The 20,036-nt window shown below is 32.0% G+C and overlaps 1 protein-coding gene across 1 annotated transcript in view; it reads right to left on the bottom strand.

Moving 5' to 3' along the window:
- The window catches only part of EYS (EGF-like photoreceptor maintenance factor), a 1,117,601-nt gene that overhangs the window by 676,324 nt on the left and 421,241 nt on the right, over window positions 1-20,036 (bottom strand). The window contains 2 exon segments of the mRNA XM_087817245.1: window positions 11,701-11,891; window positions 19,432-19,510. Of these exon segments, the coding sequence (XP_087673371.1) occupies window positions 11,701-11,891; window positions 19,432-19,510 (270 nt within the window).

The raw sequence follows: 20,036 nt of genomic DNA on the forward strand, positions 1-20,036 counted from the left end.
GAGCTATATTTTCAGATTTCGTTTGCAAACTTATGGCCAATATTTTACATGTGTTTTTACATTCTAGAAACATCAGTTTTGCTTATTCTTTTTATGTTCTTTATTTCTTCTTCCCTGCAAATAATAAATGTTGAGTCAATATGTTGAACACCTAAAACCAGTATTATACTATAGGTCAACTATATTTTAATAAAAAGTCAATTGAAAAAATTAAGTATTTTCTCCTAAAAAATGTATAAACAGAGTTTTCATGGATTAAAGCTTTTCCCATTTCCCTGCCATCATAATCCATTGTTTTGCATAATGTACAAAAAACCACAATGTATATAGTCCATTTTAGCCTAAGACCAAGAGAGGTACATAAAATTTACGAGTCCTGTAGGAAACTTCAAATGTCACTCTGCAAGAAAAAGACATACTGTCCAGAGGCCTTTAAGTTGGTAAATAAATGTTATTAAAATAACCATAAAATAACCCATTTGGTGTTCATTCATCAGACCTAAAATCCGCTGTTTGTGCACCCCACTATCCCGACAGAGGAATATCAGGTGCTGTGTGCCATACAGATTTTCTACTTCTTGCTAACTGAGAAAAGTAAATATAAACATGTTAAGAGGCAACTTCATGACTAAGTAAGACTCAACTGTACGAGGCAATATGTTCACGAGTTATGTAGAATTAGAGCAGTATCTTTAGAAGTTATTTGGACACGAACTTGTGGCCAAAGAGGAAACTTAGAAAATCTGCTACTTTGAATTGGTGATGAATTAATGGTTAACAGTAATTGCAAAAATTTTGTCTTATTTTTTTGTTGTCTTAAATCTATATAAATGTAAACTGATAACTATAGTTAATTGCTTCAAATACTACTAAATGAAATGTCTGTCTAGTTTAAGACCTATTTTAAGGGAAATGCTATTCTCATATTCCACCACTTTGCATTGAATTATTTTTAGAATATGATTTAAATAAAAGTAAACATAAAACATGTCAAGCACTATATTCATTGTTTTTATAGAACTGTATGACCAGAGCAAAAATTTGATACAGCACTCACAGAACTACAAAATTATTATTTAATTTAATAAATTTTGAATTAACAGTAATTTTAAGTGAAGGATGACATTGTCTGCTGAATTATATCCACTATTCACAACATAACTGTATGATTTATTCACCATCATAACCATGCACATTCTGTGGAGCTCAGCCTGTGTGAACTGCCCTGTGCCTTGTGATGACTCAATTCTCTCACACATTTGTGCATTCAAGTTACAATGAAATTTTCTTTTGTCCTGATGTGATATAATGTCAGGTGGATATCACTTGGCTCCAGTTCCAAATATAAATAGTAACCCTATCTAAATTATTTTCCATTAACCTCTGATGACAAAAGCAACACTACTGGGCTACAATGTGAATGGAAATAGAAACGTGTATGTAAGTCAGTACTTAATTACATGTTCACAATCCAAATAATTGAGACATAATTTGGGTTCTTTGAAATACTGATAAATATTAAAATTAAAAATCAAATGAAGTTAAGATTGTTACTGTAAAGTAATTTTAGACATGAAGTACATGTCCATGGATCCTACTGTAAAAAACACTATCAAAGATGTACTATCAGTTATAGATAACTAAAGTTAAGCAACATAAAAATAGATGAGAGTTAAATTTTAAGCTTTACAATAGTTTTTAGCACTAAGGTGAGATCACTTGCCTTTGAAAAATCAACAAAAATAATAGATATATAATTAATACTTAAAGTGCCAAAACACAGGGATTTCTAAATACTTTCAGGAACCAAACCTATTTTTAATTCAGCAAAACCACTGTGTGCCGATGAACAAAGAATTTATTTGGCATAGTGAGCTATTAAATGTAGACTATTAGAATAAAGAGCTACAAAGGCTTTCTCTATTATATATATATATAACAAAGGATTTTTCTCTCTATCTCTGTATCTCTCTCTCTCTCTCCACACACACACACACACACACACACTAGAGATATTTATTAATTGTGATCTCAATAAAACTTGTGGAGATCTGCAGACCTGTAATTATGCTGAAGCAAAAAATGTGTTCTGTGGACATCTCAGAACTGATGTGTGGAAGTCACTTAGCTAATAAATTAGTCTGACTAATCTTTCTACATTTGCCTTGCTACTTATTACTGTGTGACCTTAAAAAGAATGCCACCTCCTAGTACTAGATATGAAAATAAATGGTATGAGAAGAACCCAACAAAGAAATGGTTCTTTACAAGAAAGTAACTATGTAAATGGCTTAAGTCTTGCATTTACCAGTGTAAAACAGTTAATTCTAATTTTAACTATATTTTCCTACTTTCTTGGGGTAAACTATATAATAATATTTGCAAATTAAACTCCAAGGAAATGCTTGATATGGTCTCATAAAATTTCCAGAGGTAAGTACGACCTTGGGAATGCCCTGAAGTGAAGAATCTTAAGTGGCCAGTGGACAATAGGAAAGCATTGGGCCACTTTAGGAACCGAAAATAGTGTTCAAATGTATTTTTGAACATTTTGTCTAAATGTGGTTTTAATAGACGGTTATGAATTAGCTGTTGCAGATGTAACTAGACCCTGTAGTGAACCTGATAAAAAATACATTAACTTTGATAGATATTTTTCACTTTATTTATGGTCTCAAGTTCAATAGCTCGAGTTTCAGGAGTCCATATTCCAGTGAACATCTTTGCTCACAGTTGGAGCCTCTTAGCAGTCCTGGATGAGATCCTCACATATCACAGATCTAGTTGTGTATGAGTTTGTGAGAAGTACTTGGTACTTTATCTCCTTAACTAGATAAACTGACCCCAAAAGTTATTTTCTAAAGTATAAATTTGATCATTTCACTCTCCACCTTGCAAGCTTCTAAAGGATGCTCTCTCATTGTTAACAGAATTAGATCTAAAGTCCAATAGGCATTTTTACAAGCCTCTTGAGGGTATGGCTCCTTAGCATCTTAGCCACCCCATTTTGTTCCAGCTCCATTATATTTTTAATGTGACAGTGAAATCCTTGTGATCTGCCAGTCCGCATGCGGTTTCACCTTTCCTTGCTTCGCTTTTGCTTCTGCTTCCATTATCAAATGTATCAGTGCTATGAATTTGTCTTTTAAGACCGAAGTCAAAGGATGACATCTACTTTTGAAGCCGTATAGGACCCCTCAAACACAACCGGGGTCATTTTCTATTTTATTCCTTCATCGACGCTTTGTGTTTGTTGTGCTTTGCTTTTACACCCTGAGTTACATTTGTTTACAGATTTCCTTAATAAACTGTTTATTCATTTAAAATAGGCATCTAATTTATCTCTATGGCTTCAGTATATGCCAGATTGTAAACACCTAATATATTTTGTATAAACAGATGAGTTAATTTTGAGAAGATATTTAGAGTAATAGATAGTATATGATGCAGTACATACCTGTGCTATTCTGAATATATGTAATGAATACATACAAAAGCAAAGTGAATTACTTTCTATTTCCAAAGACCTTGGAGAGAGTAATAATTCTCTTTCTCTGTCTCTCTCATTCTGTTATAAACACACACACACACACACACACACACACACACACACACACACACAAACTTTTATACTCATATTTCAATATAAATTACTCATAAAATAATCTTCAAAAATATTTGGGAGAAGTTTGGAAAACTTTTATGGATAAGGTCAAACCACACTCCTGCTTTTTAAATTAAAAGGCAAGAAGAGTTTTCAGCCACAAAAGAGTTTGGTCTACAAAAGGCGTTGCTGAAGAACTAGAACGTGCTGTAAATGTACTGAAGCCCTGACCTGTACAGACAGAGTAATCCCACTGACAATAAAAAGTATGAACACTTCTTTCCCTTGCTGCCCAGTGTTTTTGATGAAAAAGGGCTATCAACCTATACTGCAGAAAGTGACATTAAAGTTTAATTCTAGCCAATCAAGTAGGCAGACATCAAGGCTGCCCCTAGTTTTTATTGTGGACGAGATGGAACTTTCTGAAAACTTTTTAAACCATTGCAACAAACCAAAAATATTATAAGAGCCAAAAAGAAATATTTCCAGCTTTAATTTTTCTTCATTATTCAAATATCTGTGTAAGTAAACTGTAAAACATAATCAAACAGTTTACTCAGCATTTTTTGCAGAGCAACATTTTATTTATCTTTTTTTATATTTCAAAGTTTAACCTTTCTCTTTTATTTAATATTGTAGAGTCTGGTCAATCTTTTGCATTAGCACTGTTACATAATTAGGCAAGCCAATGAAATTAGTGCATTAATAACAGAAACATATAATATGGAGTAATTCCTTATAGTAAAAGTTTCCTTATCTTTTCCGCTTAAAAAAACAAAACAAAATTAATGTTGATAGAATTTTTTTCTGTCAATATAAACAATTTATCAATGAAATGTAGCTATCATTTGAAAACCTAGCTGCAAATAGGAGTTATATATTTTGGAAACAATGACCAAAAATCTAAATTTAGAACAGAACTTCTACAATTTCAAAAGTCAGATTAATCTGTTATAAGGGTCACGCAGTGAGCACAATAAACTATTCAGCAGTGTATAAACTTCACTTTCTTTTATTCCCTACCATCTGAATAAATCTCTTTCTAGTAATGGGATGTTTATTCTATTATTAAAATGAATAATTTTACCTCAAATTTTATAACTTTGAAAATTATATGAAATGCATCTTTACTTTTTGAAGGGTATTACTTTCAAAAAACATCAAAATATTTTTTTAAAGAAATCGTGATTTTAAGACCAGCAGTTAGTTGAAGGGATTGAATAATTGCATATTTTCTTAAAATTTGCATTTGGCAAATTTTCATAAAGTTATTTTTTATACAGTGAATGCATTATTTAAAATAACTTAACAAAAATATATTTTTTAAGAAAAAGAAGTGTGAAACTGGTCCTCTCTCTGCTAACTCAAACACAAATTAAAAAACACATCATTCTAAGAGGAATTGCTAAATTACATGCACGGAAAAAATATATTTTTATCAATTCTTGCAAAGCATATCCTACACAGATCATGAAAAAGATGGAATGCCTCAAGCCCAAGTTATTTAGATATATTTTAATATATTCCTTGGTATGTATCAATTTTTTTAAAAGAAAGAAGCTGCTTATATTGATGTGGATCTGGGTTACAACTGACTATAAATTTCTTAATTAATTGAACATTCTATAGCAATTTACACATGGGTAATGCTCTTGTTTTAATTCTATGTTTATGTGTGATATTAAAATTCTTTTAAAATGGAAATAATATATATCAAGAATTATATCATAGATTGATAATAGTATCTATAAAAGAATAAACATGCTATAATACTTTTATTCTAATTATTTTATAACTACACATTTTCTAATTGTTTTATGACACAGATTGGAAAGGGGAGTTGAATGAGATGAGAGAGGTAGAAATAAATATAAATTACTTCATTTAACTAGTTGTTGAATAGAAGAAGTCTTCCATATAAATTATATTTATCTATCTCATAAGTTCCTTGCCACAGTTGATGAGGCTGGATTTAAACTATACTATTTAATAAATGAGGAAACTAAACTTCAAAGAGATTAACTGACTTGTTCCAAATCACATAAACAGTGAAGCAATTAGGCTTTGAGAGTAATTTTTTCTGTCTTCATGCTCCTTCTAGATAATACTTTCTTATCTGATGGAGCAAATCCTCTATAAATGCTGTAAGATAGCTAACAGGTTGTCATGATAATAGAAACAAGAAGAGAAATATGATTTTATATTATCATAATTTATAGAATTCATTTTAATTGCTACATCATTCATATTTTATCATTTTTATATTACTAAGCAATCTTAACTGTTATTTCAAAGTTGAAATATGGACTTAAATTATTTTTAATGTCACCTTAGTGAGCACCCAGGTAAGAATCAGTTATGTGCCAGTTACCTATATGTAGAGAGATTTCATGTATGTATGCATAACATATCTGTGCATGTATATATCTTGGCTACTATAAATAACGCTGCAAGGAACACAGGGGTCCATGTATTGTTTCGAATTAGTGTTTTTGGTTTCTGGATGTATTCCCAGATGTGGTATTGCTGGGTCATAAGGCAGCTCCATTTTTAACTTTTTGAGGTAACTCCATACTGCTTTTCACAGTGGCTGCACCAGTCTGCATTCCCACCAACAGTGCACAAGGGTTCCCCTTTCTCCACAATCTCACCAACACTTGTTTTTTTTATTTATTGATGATAGTCATTTTATAGTTGTGAGGTGATATCTCATTGTGGTTTTAATTTACATTTTTCTGATTATTAGTGATGATGAGCTCCCTTTCATATGTCTATTGGCCATCTGTATGTTCTCTTTGGAGAAGTGTCTATTCAGGTCCTTTGTCCGTTTTTTAATTACATTGTTTGGATGGGGTTTTATTTGGTGTTGAGTTTTATAAGTTCCTTATAAATTTTGTAGATTAAGCACTTATCAGATATATCAGAGAATATGTTCTCGTATTCAGTGGGGTGTCTTCTCACTTTGTTGATGGTTTTCTTTGATGTGCAAAAACATCTTAGGTTTGATATAATCCCATTTGTTTGTTTTTCCTTTTGTTTCCCTTGCCCCAGGTGATATATCAGAAAAAAAAATTGCCTATGCTTTTTTTCTAAGGTTTTTATGGTTTCCAGTCTAACATTTAAATCTTTAATCCATTTTGAGTTTATTCTTGGGTATGGTGTAAGAAGGTGGTCTAGTTTCATTTTTTGCACATATCTATCCATTTTTTCCAACACCATTTATTGACTAGACTATCTTTATCCCTATGTATGTCTTATCTTTTAAAAAGTAGTGATTTGATCTTACTTGACAGGCATTTTGAAAGACAAAATATAATACAAATGCTTACCATTGATAATACATCTTTACTTATTTACTTACTGAAAGACAAAGTATTATCATAACAGCCACTAATCAGAAGAAAATGCAATGCATTATTTTTAAAGTCAATTCCAAAGGTTATACAAAATCTGGAAATACACAAATTTTAATGTGATTGTACTTTAATGTTTTATTATGATGTTTAATGAGTAAAATTTTATTTTAAGTGATTCAATTTATTAATAGTACTTGTGAAATATGTAATCAATTATTTAAAATGTAGTGATTCACTTAATTTGGAGAATAATTGTAAAATGTATAATTTAGCAATCACTGCAAGGAAATTGAAAATTCCTGTGATTGATTTTAAAGTGTAAACATTGAAAAATATTTAGTGATTAATTATAAAGATTGTGATGACTCAGAGGGTCATGAAAAGGAGCCCTTATTATTATGAAATTAAATTGAAAATAAATAAGGAAATATAATTTTACAACTGAATATAGCAAATACACCTACAAATTTGATGAATAAAATGTATACATTTAAATTAAAATTCTAATTATTAAACATAACACTTTACATATGACAATCAAAATAGGTTCATATTTTAAATTGAGTCTCTTCATATTCTGAAGCAACCTGCTAAAACAGCAAACACAATGCTCATATAGTAGACCTAGTAAGGAAAGTGGGTCCTCCTTGTTTGCAATACTTTGTAAGACAAAATAATGGAATTTATTTTTCCTATAAATAAATTTCTCCTATTATTTTTTTATTTTTTTATTTGTGGTCAAAAGTTTATTTTTTGGATAGAGTAAAAAATAAGTTGTTAATTTAGAGTATACGTGGTCTGAAATTTCTGAAATATAATCTCTAAACTTTCAATAGAAAGACCCCTAACTGTGGCTATCCCAACACAGATGTTTTGTTCCAAGTTATAAGGCCAATAATTTGCAGCAAAGGTGATCTATGATCGTTGCAAATGGATTGTTGTAGAATCGATACCCTTAACCTGTAAACTTTCTAAGTTACCTACAATTTATTTGGCTTCATTCCTGACTTTTCTACCCAAGAATATAAAGAAATAGACTCTAAGCTTCCTCAAGTGTGATGCGAGGGGCTCAGTTTCTTACTCATCTCCGATGTTTCATTTAACAATATGTGATGGCTGCTGAGATGCTGCAATGAAAAATTCATTGGAGCCTTGGATTTTTTACAAAGGGAAGATCAAAGTAAGGCATACAACCTTAAGTTTATCAGTCTTTTAACATGACACATTTAAGAGTATGAACTAATTATTGCTCACTTCATGGCAGAAAGTGTAATGAATTTAGGCGGGTGAGAAGGGCAGGAGTAAAGTAGGCCAGGTGTATGGAGGCAATGGGTGAGGAGAACTGAATTTGAAGAGAGATCAGAGCGAACCCGCATTTGAAACTGTAGGGTGCAAAGGCGCTCTGCAAAGTGAAAGGTGACCACCAAAGAAAAACTTGCCCAAACAGGATTTCACAGATTAAATACAAAGATAGGTATCTTCTTTGTGTGTCAGGGCGTTGTTTTATAAACTGCTATATTCTTTATGATCTATATGGTGCAGGAGGAAAAAAAGTTATCTAAAATGTTTTTACTTATTTGTATAGTCCTCTGCCCTGTGATTCTAATTTGAATTTTAGTGTAATTTCAACATAGTTTTATGGTTTAATAAAACTTGCACACATTAAAATGCTATTAAACTGTTACACGTGGTTAATAATACTGATAGACTTCTGAGAGCAGTTATTATTAAAACTGAACAAAGTCGTTAATATGTTTAATCTTTGAACCAGAATATAAAATACAAAACAGATGCTTAACTGCAACTGGAGAATAGTCATATCTGACTATATGCTTCTTCTCTTTTTAACATATTTATATATTCCCGTTAAATTTTGTATTTTAAATAGAAAGTATTCAAATGAAAATAAAAGAGCAATGCATTGGATTCTAATATTGATCTGCACACTGATCATGACTTTTTGGGCAGGTGACAGAGTACAAGCCTCCTTAGGCCTTTGTTTCTTCATCTGTGCAATAACTAGATTACTAGGGGTGATCTCTGAAATCTAGCTCAGCCCCCAAATTTTATGAGTCAAAGAAACATTGACTAGAGTTTAAGACTAGAAATGCAATAAGAAGATTCTGTGTCTTCTGAACAAAATAAGATTTTCATTAATTTTAAGCAACAAATATGGTCTGTATACACCCCACAGGCTGGATGTTCCCCACCCCTGGTCTAACCACTATGCTGTACACCTGAAACCAATACAAAATAATATTGGAAGTAAACTGTAATTTAAAAAAAAATTAAGTAAATTATGGTAATAGAATTACTTGAATATTGTAATTAATCCTTTCTTTTTTTTCAAAATAAAACAAAACACACAGAAAACCTTGCTTTCAACCTGTAATTGGGATATTATTTGGGTTTCTTTCCAAATTGCAATTCTTTGATCCCAAATACTAAATACTTGTTGCCTCTCATTGCAGCTTTCTAAAATTTAATTTAATTTTTTAAATTTTAAAAAAATATATCTTTACTGACTTCAGAGAGAGGAAAGGAAAGGGAGAGAGAGAGATAGAAACACCAATGATGAAAGAGAGTCATTGATCGAGCCCACAACCCGGGCATGTTCCCTGACCGGCAATCGAACCCCGATTGCCTGGATCCTGGGTCGAAGCTCAACCGCTGAGCCATGCCCAGCCAGGCTCCTTGCAGCTTTTTAACTTTAGGTAAATACATGTTTTTAAGAGTAAGATTTTCTTTTTGATTCAATTGTAAAGCAAAATAGGGATCAAAACAATATGTTTGATATAATTTTTTCAATAAGCAATTATTTCATTATTGTTTAAACAAATATATCACAGATTAATCCTTGACCCACACAAAAACATGATGATTTTACTTGCAAATCTTTCCCTGCCATGAAATGAGTTTTCTTTTGTAAATAAGCTGTCTGAGGACTGTGCTAACTTGTCATCAACTCTGAAGGCTCCTCACTCACTGTGTAAGTCCCCTAGAAACTGAACCTCCCAAGGCACTTACCATTCAGACTTTCAGGGACTTTTGGGAGCATTGAATCAGCAGTGAAAATTTTGAAGACAGATGGCTCTTATTTAAATGAAATTTGAATAACCATGTAGCAGTAATGAGTGTCTATGCTGGTCCCTGGGAGATATTCCAGGAAAGGAAACAGGCATCTCAGTTTGAATTCTATTGACTTCATGCTTTAGGAAAGGTCAGACTAACTATCTCGTGGGCAACAACCCCTAAAAGAACATTCTATAGAGTAGCTTTCATTTGATTTAACAAATACTATCTAGGTTGAAAAAACATACATTTTAGTTTTAGGTTCACTTATTTTTTTTTTATTCATGGGTTTCCATAAATAAAATCTTGATTTATTACATTGTATCTACTGTGAAGAAATGCCCAATTTGCTATTACTGACTTAATCCAGGCACTGATTAATCATAGGGTTCCTCGCAGTGGTCAAGTGATCATTTTTGTCATTTTATTTTACGTAATTGCTATTGCTATTAGAAACATGTTTACTTTTTATACTTTATCAAACCACCAGAGTAAAATAAGCAAAAATCCATGCTTAAAAATATAAAATACAAGAAAGATCACACACACACACACACACACACACACATGCACGCACATATATACTTTACAAATGAAATGGGAAATTAGGCATATGTAACAAAGGATAATAATTGTGTCATAATAATACATAGCTTGCATGGGCTAAATAAAAAGATCATAATCTTGGGTTTATGTGAAATTAGCATCCATGCATGTCTTACTATAAAGATATATGCCCCAAATAAAATACCACACAAACGAAAATAAAAAAAAGACAAAAACATTACATAGATGAACAAAGACAATATAGTTGAAGCAGTATTGACTATACAGCAGAACACATTAATAATTTAAAGACAAACACAGGGTAAAATATATGATAGAAATAATAGATATACTTTACTATTAAATAATGTACCAAATTATGACCTTTCAGTGATTTAAGATATTTTGACAGAAACACAATTATCCACAGATTTTAACTTAAAAACAGCCTCTCACAAATCACACTATAATAGAGAAAAAAAAGTAAAGTCTTTGGTGTTTTTCTACTTAATACCCAGGTTCAATTAATATTTTACAAATTGAACAGATAATGGCTAAGTTTTCTCAAATGATCAACCAATTATATGTTACATAATTATAAACAATAAAAGTAATGAAAATTCATCTCCTAAGAATTAAAAAAAAATCTACCTTAAATAATAATTGATTAAAAAGTACAGTGACTGGTTAATTTGTTTTTATAAATCTTAATAAATAATTTTATTTGTTTTCAAGCTCTTAAAAGTACAGTATAGCAGTAAGAGAAGAGAATATCTGGTTAAGAAGTAAAACATAAATGTGAACTATTTTTAAATCATTTATGCGGTGAATAATTAGGAAAATGAATAAGAACCCGATTTGGGGAAGGAAGGGAGACATGAAACAATTATAAAATATGGGATGATTAAATTCAGAAGTCATACATGGGATTGATATGTATATATGATATTTGGAAAAAATATCAGCACTGCTTTCTTAGAATTATTGATTTTAAATCTGTGATTACATTTTAAGATGAAAACTTACCTTAAAACTTAGTACCTTCAGAGTGCATTACTAGAGGGATGTTCATAAGCTTTTCTAAATATATATTTAGTTAATTGTAGATAAATAAACACTAACCTGTAGAAATAAGTGTGCCCAGATTCATCAACACAGATCCCTTCATTAAGACAGAGGTCCATATTCAGTCCACGCTCAGCACAACTTATCTCACAATATACACCAGAGTATCCACTTGGACAAATGCAAGTAAAACCATCGTCTGACTTCTGACAGAAGCTTTCATTCATGCAAGGGATTAATATGCAGTCCTAAATTAAGAAATAGAGAATCTATTTGATTATTAGTGGTAAGAGTAATAATTTCATTGAAATTTTATATTTAAATATTTTTTTAAAAATTCAATATGAAAGCTTATCTGATATTTCCTTCCTCTAGTAACTAAAATATGTTTCTAGTAATAAAAGGTATTCACCTTTATCACCAGAAATACTCTGCCAAATGTTTTATTGTTGAATTTTGCGGGGAAAATCCTTTATTAAACTTTATGTAATCATGTACCATTTACCAGGCTCTCCCTATTTTTTTCCCACCCTGTAGCACCTGGCAATCATCATTCTACCTCTGTTTCTATGAGTTTAACTTTTTTTCTTTAATACCCCACATATGAATGATACCATGTAGCACTTGTCTTTTAGTCTGGCTTATTTTACTTAGCATAACACTCTCCAGGTTTATTAATGTCACAAATGGCAAGATTTCCTCCTTTTTTTAAGACTGAATCATATTTTATTGTACATATAGATACTACATTTTCTTTACACAATCATCTGTCAATAGAGACTTAGGTTGTTTCCATATCTTGGCTGTTGTGAATAATGCTGCAATAAACACGAGACTCCAGATATCTCTTTGAGATAATGGTTTCATTTTCTTTGACTATACACCCAGAAGTGTGGTTGCTGAATCACATGGCAGTTGTATTTTTAATTTCTTGAACAGAGGAACATTTGTACTGTTTTTTAATAGTGGCTGTACCAGTTTACATTCCCACCAATAGCATATAGGGGTTCCTTCATCAACATTTCCTTGCTAGCATTTGTTGACTCTTGTAGTTTTGATAATAAACATCTTAACAACTGTGAAGTAATATATCATTATTTGGTTTTGATCCGCTGCTCCCTGATGATGAATGATGTTAAGCACCTTTTTATATATTGTTGCCATTTGTATGGCTTCTTTGAAGAAATGTTAATGCAAGTCCTTTGCCCATTTTCTAATTGGGTTATTTGTTTTTTTGCTGTTGAGTTTCATGAGTTCCTTATATATTTTGGATATTAACCCTTTATCAGATAGGTGGTATACAAATATTTTCTCTTATCCCAGAGGTTACTTTCACATTTTGTTGATGGTTCCCTTTGCTGTGCAGAAGCTTTTTATTTTATATGGTCCCACTTATTTATTTTTGCATTCATATCATGCATCAAATGGAAAATTAAAGATCTGTCAAAATCACCAGTCTCTAATTGCTGCCATTTTCAATGGATTGTGCCTTTGAGTATAAAACTCAAGTCATGCTTAAAACCAAGATGGTAATCTTTTATACTCACCCAACTGATAGAGTTAAATGTATGTTTTTATAAATTAATGTCATTCTGATATTTGTTCTACCTTTGCTGAAAATGTGAATTCCTTAAAGATACCCAAGGGCATCTAGTAGACTTGGTGCAGGTACTGCAGTTATTTTTAGGGAATGTAACTGCAGAATTCCACAGGGAATGGCTTGGAACAACATGTTTCTCTGTTATCCCTATGGCTGGGTATATATAGAATGATTTATTAGAAAGCATTACATAAACTAATTGAATTATATCTCCCATGGGCAGAAAGAAATAGTTTTTAGGCTGCCAAAACTTCCATCTCTGGGGTTTACAAGAATCTTTTACTAAATTAATTAGAAGGCTTAATGGAAAATACAGAAACAATTTCTTTTAAAAAATCAAATTGTCACTTAAAGTTCTTGATCTTTCTGGTTCAAAAATTAAGGAGGATGCCTTTCCTTATGTTCATGACCATTTATATTACTTTGCTATACCCTATTTAATATAATAAAGTGCTTCCCAAGAAGAATTCACTAATTTAATTCCAGAAAATGAAAGAAATAAAAGGCTGGTGTGTTTAGAGAAAAATAAGGAAGCTGGGAGTCATGTTGCAGACCACGGCAATAGAGAGGAGCTAGACCCCGGTGCTATGTTCATTCAACTTGTATTCAAAACACCATGCCAGGAAATGTACAGGAGTCATACCAGAGCAGTGATGTACTCATTGCAACTGCTTAGCCAGAGCAAACCACCAAACTGGCTAGCAAATGTGTCAGTTATCTCTAGGACAGTTGTGTGCTCTCTGAGGTATATAGTTTAATTCCAAAAAGTTGTCCCATTGTCTCTCTACTTCCCAGAAGAGTAGACATTTATTATCTGAGCTTATTTTCATCATAAAGGAATCATATGCTTTCCTTTTTAGCATTTCTGTTTTTAAAGTAGTGAAATACTTCCTTCAAATAAGATCTTGGAGAAACAGAATATGTTAAACAGACAATCATGCAACTTTTCTATTTGAAGAGGGAAACAGGACTTGGCACCCATTAAAGCCCTACCTTATCCACCACAAAGACCTATGAAGCTTCACAGAACTTTTCAAATTTTGTCCAGTTTTGAATAAAATCTACTAATATAGTCTACTGTTTATAACACTTAAGTTGCACATGAATACTTAAGCTTGTTAAATTGCAGATTCAAACTCAGTAGGTTTGGTTTAGGGCCTGAGTTTCTCCATTTCCAACAAATCCCCATGGGATCCAGATGCTTCTAGTCTATGGACCAAACATTGAAGCAAGTCTATGGACCAAGCAAGAAAGTAGCCTAACAATTTTATCTTACAAACACGAGTTCAAGCCCAGGGTTGTTAGAATGACTTACCGAGCTCTTAAAGCAAGACAATGGCAGAATATAATCACATAGACACTAAATGTCCTCATTGTACCAAGTGTTGATTTCTCTCTCACAATAATGTCTTGGCTACAGAATTGTACAACTTATAATGTATATTGTAAAAACTTAATAACCCAAAAGTTTACTTGCATTATAATTTTCACTTGCTATTTTGTTCTTTCTCATATCCTAAATGGTTAAATATGGGAATGAAGTGGTTAAAAGGGAGATTTTGTTTGATAACCAATTTAATCTGACTTACAATGTTTTAGTGTAAAAGAGTGCACTGTTTAACTTTGTTGTTTCAAAAACATCAAACAGGATTCTAAAATATCAAAATTCGAATATTTGCAGTAAATATCAATTTCTAAATTCTTTATTGAAAAAGTGTCTGGCATTACTTCTGGGAAAGAAGGCCACTGAAATACAGGAAAACAAAACCATTGTCTCAGAAATAGCCTGAAATGCACAGATGCATCAGACAGCAAAAATATACATCAGGACTGAAACAAGATACAATGCCAAATTCATGAAACAAACATAAAGATTTTTTAAAGGCAATATAGAGTTCCAAACACATTACAAATGCTAACACTTAATATATACTCTTATTTCCTCAATTAAACAAAATATTTCAGAAGAAATCTAAAGTTTATATTCAATAACTACATAATATATTGTACGCTGACTTGGGAAAATGAGGTGTCAAGCATGGACAAGCAATCCAAAAGATGGAGAACCCATTTCTAAGGAATCTGTAGCTTTGTAAGGGACATGGGCTGGTATTAGTGTTCAGGAGAAGCCTTGATCCCACCTGTTTCACTCTTCTCATTCAGGCTTGAGCTTACTCTTACAAGAATAGTGAAAGATATCTGCCCCTAAATTAAGGATTCAAGATTTATGGGCCAGGGCAAATAAAGAAATAGACAGAGAAAATATGTAAGAAAAATATGTAAGAAAATATTTCTAATAAACATGCAAATGGTGGGAAAGGGATAGGCCCTGAGGCTGAAAGGTTACACACACAGGTACACTCAAAGGAGCAACAGAGAATTAATAATAATTTCCTAATATGAAATAGTGTATGTTTAACTCAATTTTCTGCATCTAAGGTACATAAATAATTTTTAAGAGCAATACACATAAGATATCTTAAATCTTCACCAAGAGGATACTAAAGGAATATGGTACCTCCATGACATGTAATATTAATAAGGATAACGTAGAATTATATATGTTAATATAGAATAATCTGCAATGATATATTAAGTAAAAAAACAAGATACTCTGCATGTATGAAAATATCCCCATTTATGAGACCTCCTTTATTTTAAAGATGTATTTTTAACCAAAAGATAGGTATTCTGTACAATGACTTGTGGGAAACAGCTAACCATTTTCTGGGGGATTCCTAACCAAACCCTGGAGAGCATACTGGTGAATCCATCATTTATTCAAAATTTAAAAAATGAGAAAAACACTAGAAGACCTTTTGACTAAATCCTTTTAAACTTGCCACAAACCACAGAACCTTTAGAGGAAATCTCAGTAAGTTTGGATACATTAACCTTTTGAATGTCAAAATCCACTATATATTGATTAAACATTAACAAAGTATAGGAAAGTGTATATAATAATTATGATAAACAAAAGGTAAATAATCTTATTATATAAGAAGGCCTTTATAAATATCAGCTCGCATTTGAGGAAATACAAATACATGTACACATATTTTTTTCTTTAAGCATTTCCTTTCTGTTTAGAGAACTTCTTTTAGTCATTCTTTTAGATTAGATAAGGTGGTGATAAATTCTTAGCTTTCCTTTATCCTAGAATTCTTGATTCCTTCTTCTCTTCGGTAATCATGTTTTCTTTTTATTTTAGTATTTTACTTATATATTTGTAATTCAAGATAGCAAACAAAACACTGCTCCCTTGCAGCAGTTATCCTCAGTCTCAACAAATACAGGGAAATGTTTGCTATCTAAACCACCCTTCTCTGTTTCCTTTCATCTCTGTGTGTGTATGTGCCCAGAGTTGAGTTAATTGCACTTTGCGAAACCACAATATCATTCCATACCCAATCATGAGTTTGTTTTTCTCTAGCATTGATTCTAATTTTTCAAACTTACTTCAAATTTTCAGATTGACAAAAAAAAGCTTGCTTGCATTTTTGTCTCTCCAGCCCTAACATAAACTTTGTTTTTTCACTCTTCGAGGAGCTTTAGATACAATAACCTGACCCAGTGTTGACCTGAATGTTCTTTTCAATCAGTACTGCCCAAGTTTCTCAGTTGCTCTTGTCTTTTTAGCCTGGAAAGACAGACTTGGGCATTAATCCATGAATGCCCTTTGGAGGTTGTTATCTGTACATTGCAACATAGAGTTACAAAACTCGGTCAGCTAGGTAAGGTACATATCTATATTTCTCTCTCCAAATAAAACTGATTGTCAGGAGGTATGTCTGAAATTCTTATATCCTGGTTTCCCATAGATATTAAATGTTCAATATTTGCAGAACAAATAACCAAAAGTACATTTAGAGTGTACTTAATGTAGTAGTAAAAAAGGATGTTTAAAATAAAACTCTATTGAACTATAACAATTAATATAGATGGTGAAATGAGAAATCAAAAAGCAGAGAAACAGAATAGATATTCTTAATACTAGATTTAGGAAATTACTGCATAAAATATGAGGCATTTGAAATCTGTAGATAAATAACAGACCTTTTTAGATGGAATTTAGATAATAGTTCTTGGGAAAATAAATTATACTTTTGAAAAAGTTAATCAAATCCCTGCCTTCTTTCATCACAACAATATGTTCACTATGAGTTAAGGTATTAAAAGTGTTGTCAATGCTAAAATTGTAGTAGGTGAAAATATAAAAAATAATTTAAATATTCCTGTATAAAAGCACTTTCTAAGGAGAGATGCAAACCCAGAGTCATTAAAAAAAGGTAAAGAAATATATAAAATTTCACAATTCACTAGTCTTACAAAGCAAGAGTGTCCAAGATCTAAACAGTATTTGCAATTTTTCAGAATTTAGTGGATTTTATTCATAATTTTAAATGATATATAAAAATTAAAAGGCAAGCAAGCCCAAAGAAAAATACTATTAGTCAAAGGCTATGACTAGACATAGCATAAAGAAAGATATACAAATGGCCAATAATCATATGGAAAGTATAACCTAGGAAATCTTCATAGTAACCTAGGAAAATGTAAATTAAAATAATGACATGCTATATTTCCCTCATCAAATTATTCAACACTTTTTAAAAATGTGTATTCGTTTCGTAGGATGTAGGAAAGCTGGTATACTCATCTTCTCATTAAGTAAGTATAGTTTTTCAACTTATTTGGAATCCTTTTCAGCTATTAAAAAGAATGGGTCAAGACTCAATCATAATGGAATTGTTCCTATGATACACTAGTTAAAACAAAAAGTCACTGAAGTTCATTTTTATGTAAAAATAAACATATTATGGAAAAAATCTAGGCAATTTTAACAATTGTTCTCATAACAGTGTGAGTATTAATATATACAAATTCACTTATATAAACAAATATTTATTTATATATTTCATTCAAAAGAAGAATGCCACATTTATACTATCAAGAGATAGTATTTTAGAGATTACTGCAGGCAATATATGAAACAGCACAAACAAGACATATGACTCATCTGCCACGAAATGTACTAACTAAAACATTTATTTTTCCATGTCATATATGGGTATCACTGTCTAGAATCAAATCAACATAATATCAATGAATAATTAAGTTTAAAAAAAATAATATGTGTCATAAAATGTACTAGTTGAATTACATCCATTTTCTAATTTAATCCCCATGACAACCTAAGAGGTAGTTACTATGATCGCCCTCATTAAAAAGTTAAAACATAATTTCAGAATATAAGTACATAATTTGTCCAAGAACACATAGCAGGTAAGTAGGAAAATAGAGGTCAATCCTTTTTCTCCTTAATGCATTTAACTACCCCATCACTCCCTCTAAAAGGATCATTTGCTGAATATCAACCACATCTTATGTCCAAGACAATACAATTACCCTGCGACATACAAACTATATTTTACTAATGCGGGAGAGCGATAAAAAGGATTTAAGTAAAATATCCATAGCCTCACAATGCTAAAGGCTGTTTTTAGTTCCAATGCTTCCTTCCTTTACCATGTCACTGTCAGCCAGGAAGGATTTGGAAGAACTTCCCATTAACCAGAAAAGCTCATGAGATTCTCAGCCACCAAGCACAGACTCAAACTTCAGGCAACCAACATTTCTCAAAAGATGAACACTCCACATAAAATACCATATGTCCATTACATCACATCACATCAGACTCCTGAAGATTGGAAGACAAATCCTAAGAGGACTATAGGTGTTGAGGTTTGCTATATGGACCCACCTCTTGGCACATCCATCTAGTATTTATTTTCCTCTGTGGTGTCTGGATCATGTAATCTCCTTTCATCTCTACACATCTACAGACACCTGTGTATTCTAAGACCAGAGAGGGGGAGGCAGGTGGCAAACCATAAGCCTTCTGAGGTCCTTTTGTCAGTGATCATATCCAGGATTTAGTTTAATGAGGCTCCAGATTGCAGAAGTTTATGATAACACAAGATAGAGTGGGGGTGGGGGTCAGAGGAGGTGGAGGCAAAAAGAGACTGTGATTTTTGTTTGGAGCAGCTGAAAATTTCCAAAAAGGAATGGTGAGGAACAGAGTAGTTAAATCATTAATAATTGAAGAAATGGCTCTGAAACCTACAGCTAGTAGTTTGTTTTTTCTTTTAATTTACTTTAGATTTAATAAAAATCATAAAGCTTACGTTAATCTTGATCTCACATCTTGAGCTAGTCCATTCTGTATCACAGGAACGTTGACACTCATTAATGACATCTGTGCATCTGAAATGTAGAATTACAGTTTTAATTAGGTAAGACACTAAAGCATAAATTCAAGAGAGTTTAACTATTTAGAATTGCTCTTTTCCAGTTCAGATAAAACACACACACACACACAACACATTCCCATGAACAACAGAAGGCTGTCTATTCCTGGTTTCTTATCCTTCAAGGTGACTGGGCTGAAAGAACAACTCGGCTTTCATTTTTGCCACCTTCTCCATGGCAATGAAAAGAAAGAAGGTTTCTAGAAGATCTACAGTATGTTTAAGGCTGATGCGGAGACTGAAGGTGGCTATGGCCGAACTCCATTGCAATAAGCTACCAATCTTCAGCCTTCCTTTCCTGCTTAAAAGTCAGTGGCAGGACTAGGGGAAAAAAGTAATAATAATGCTGCAAAGGCAGGTCGGTGCATCTGAAAGCCATTCTTCTTTGCCACTTGCATCTCCTAGAAATACCCCCACTCTAGATTTGCATAAACTAATTTTCATCCATGAGCAGAGGAGTTATTATACAACTCCATAAAGAG

The sequence above is a fragment of the Miniopterus natalensis genome, chromosome 5 (assembly GCF_054644295.1).
Source record: "Miniopterus natalensis isolate mMinNat1 chromosome 5, mMinNat1.hap1, whole genome shotgun sequence".
Classification (NCBI taxonomy): domain Eukaryota; kingdom Metazoa; phylum Chordata; class Mammalia; order Chiroptera; family Miniopteridae; genus Miniopterus; species Miniopterus natalensis.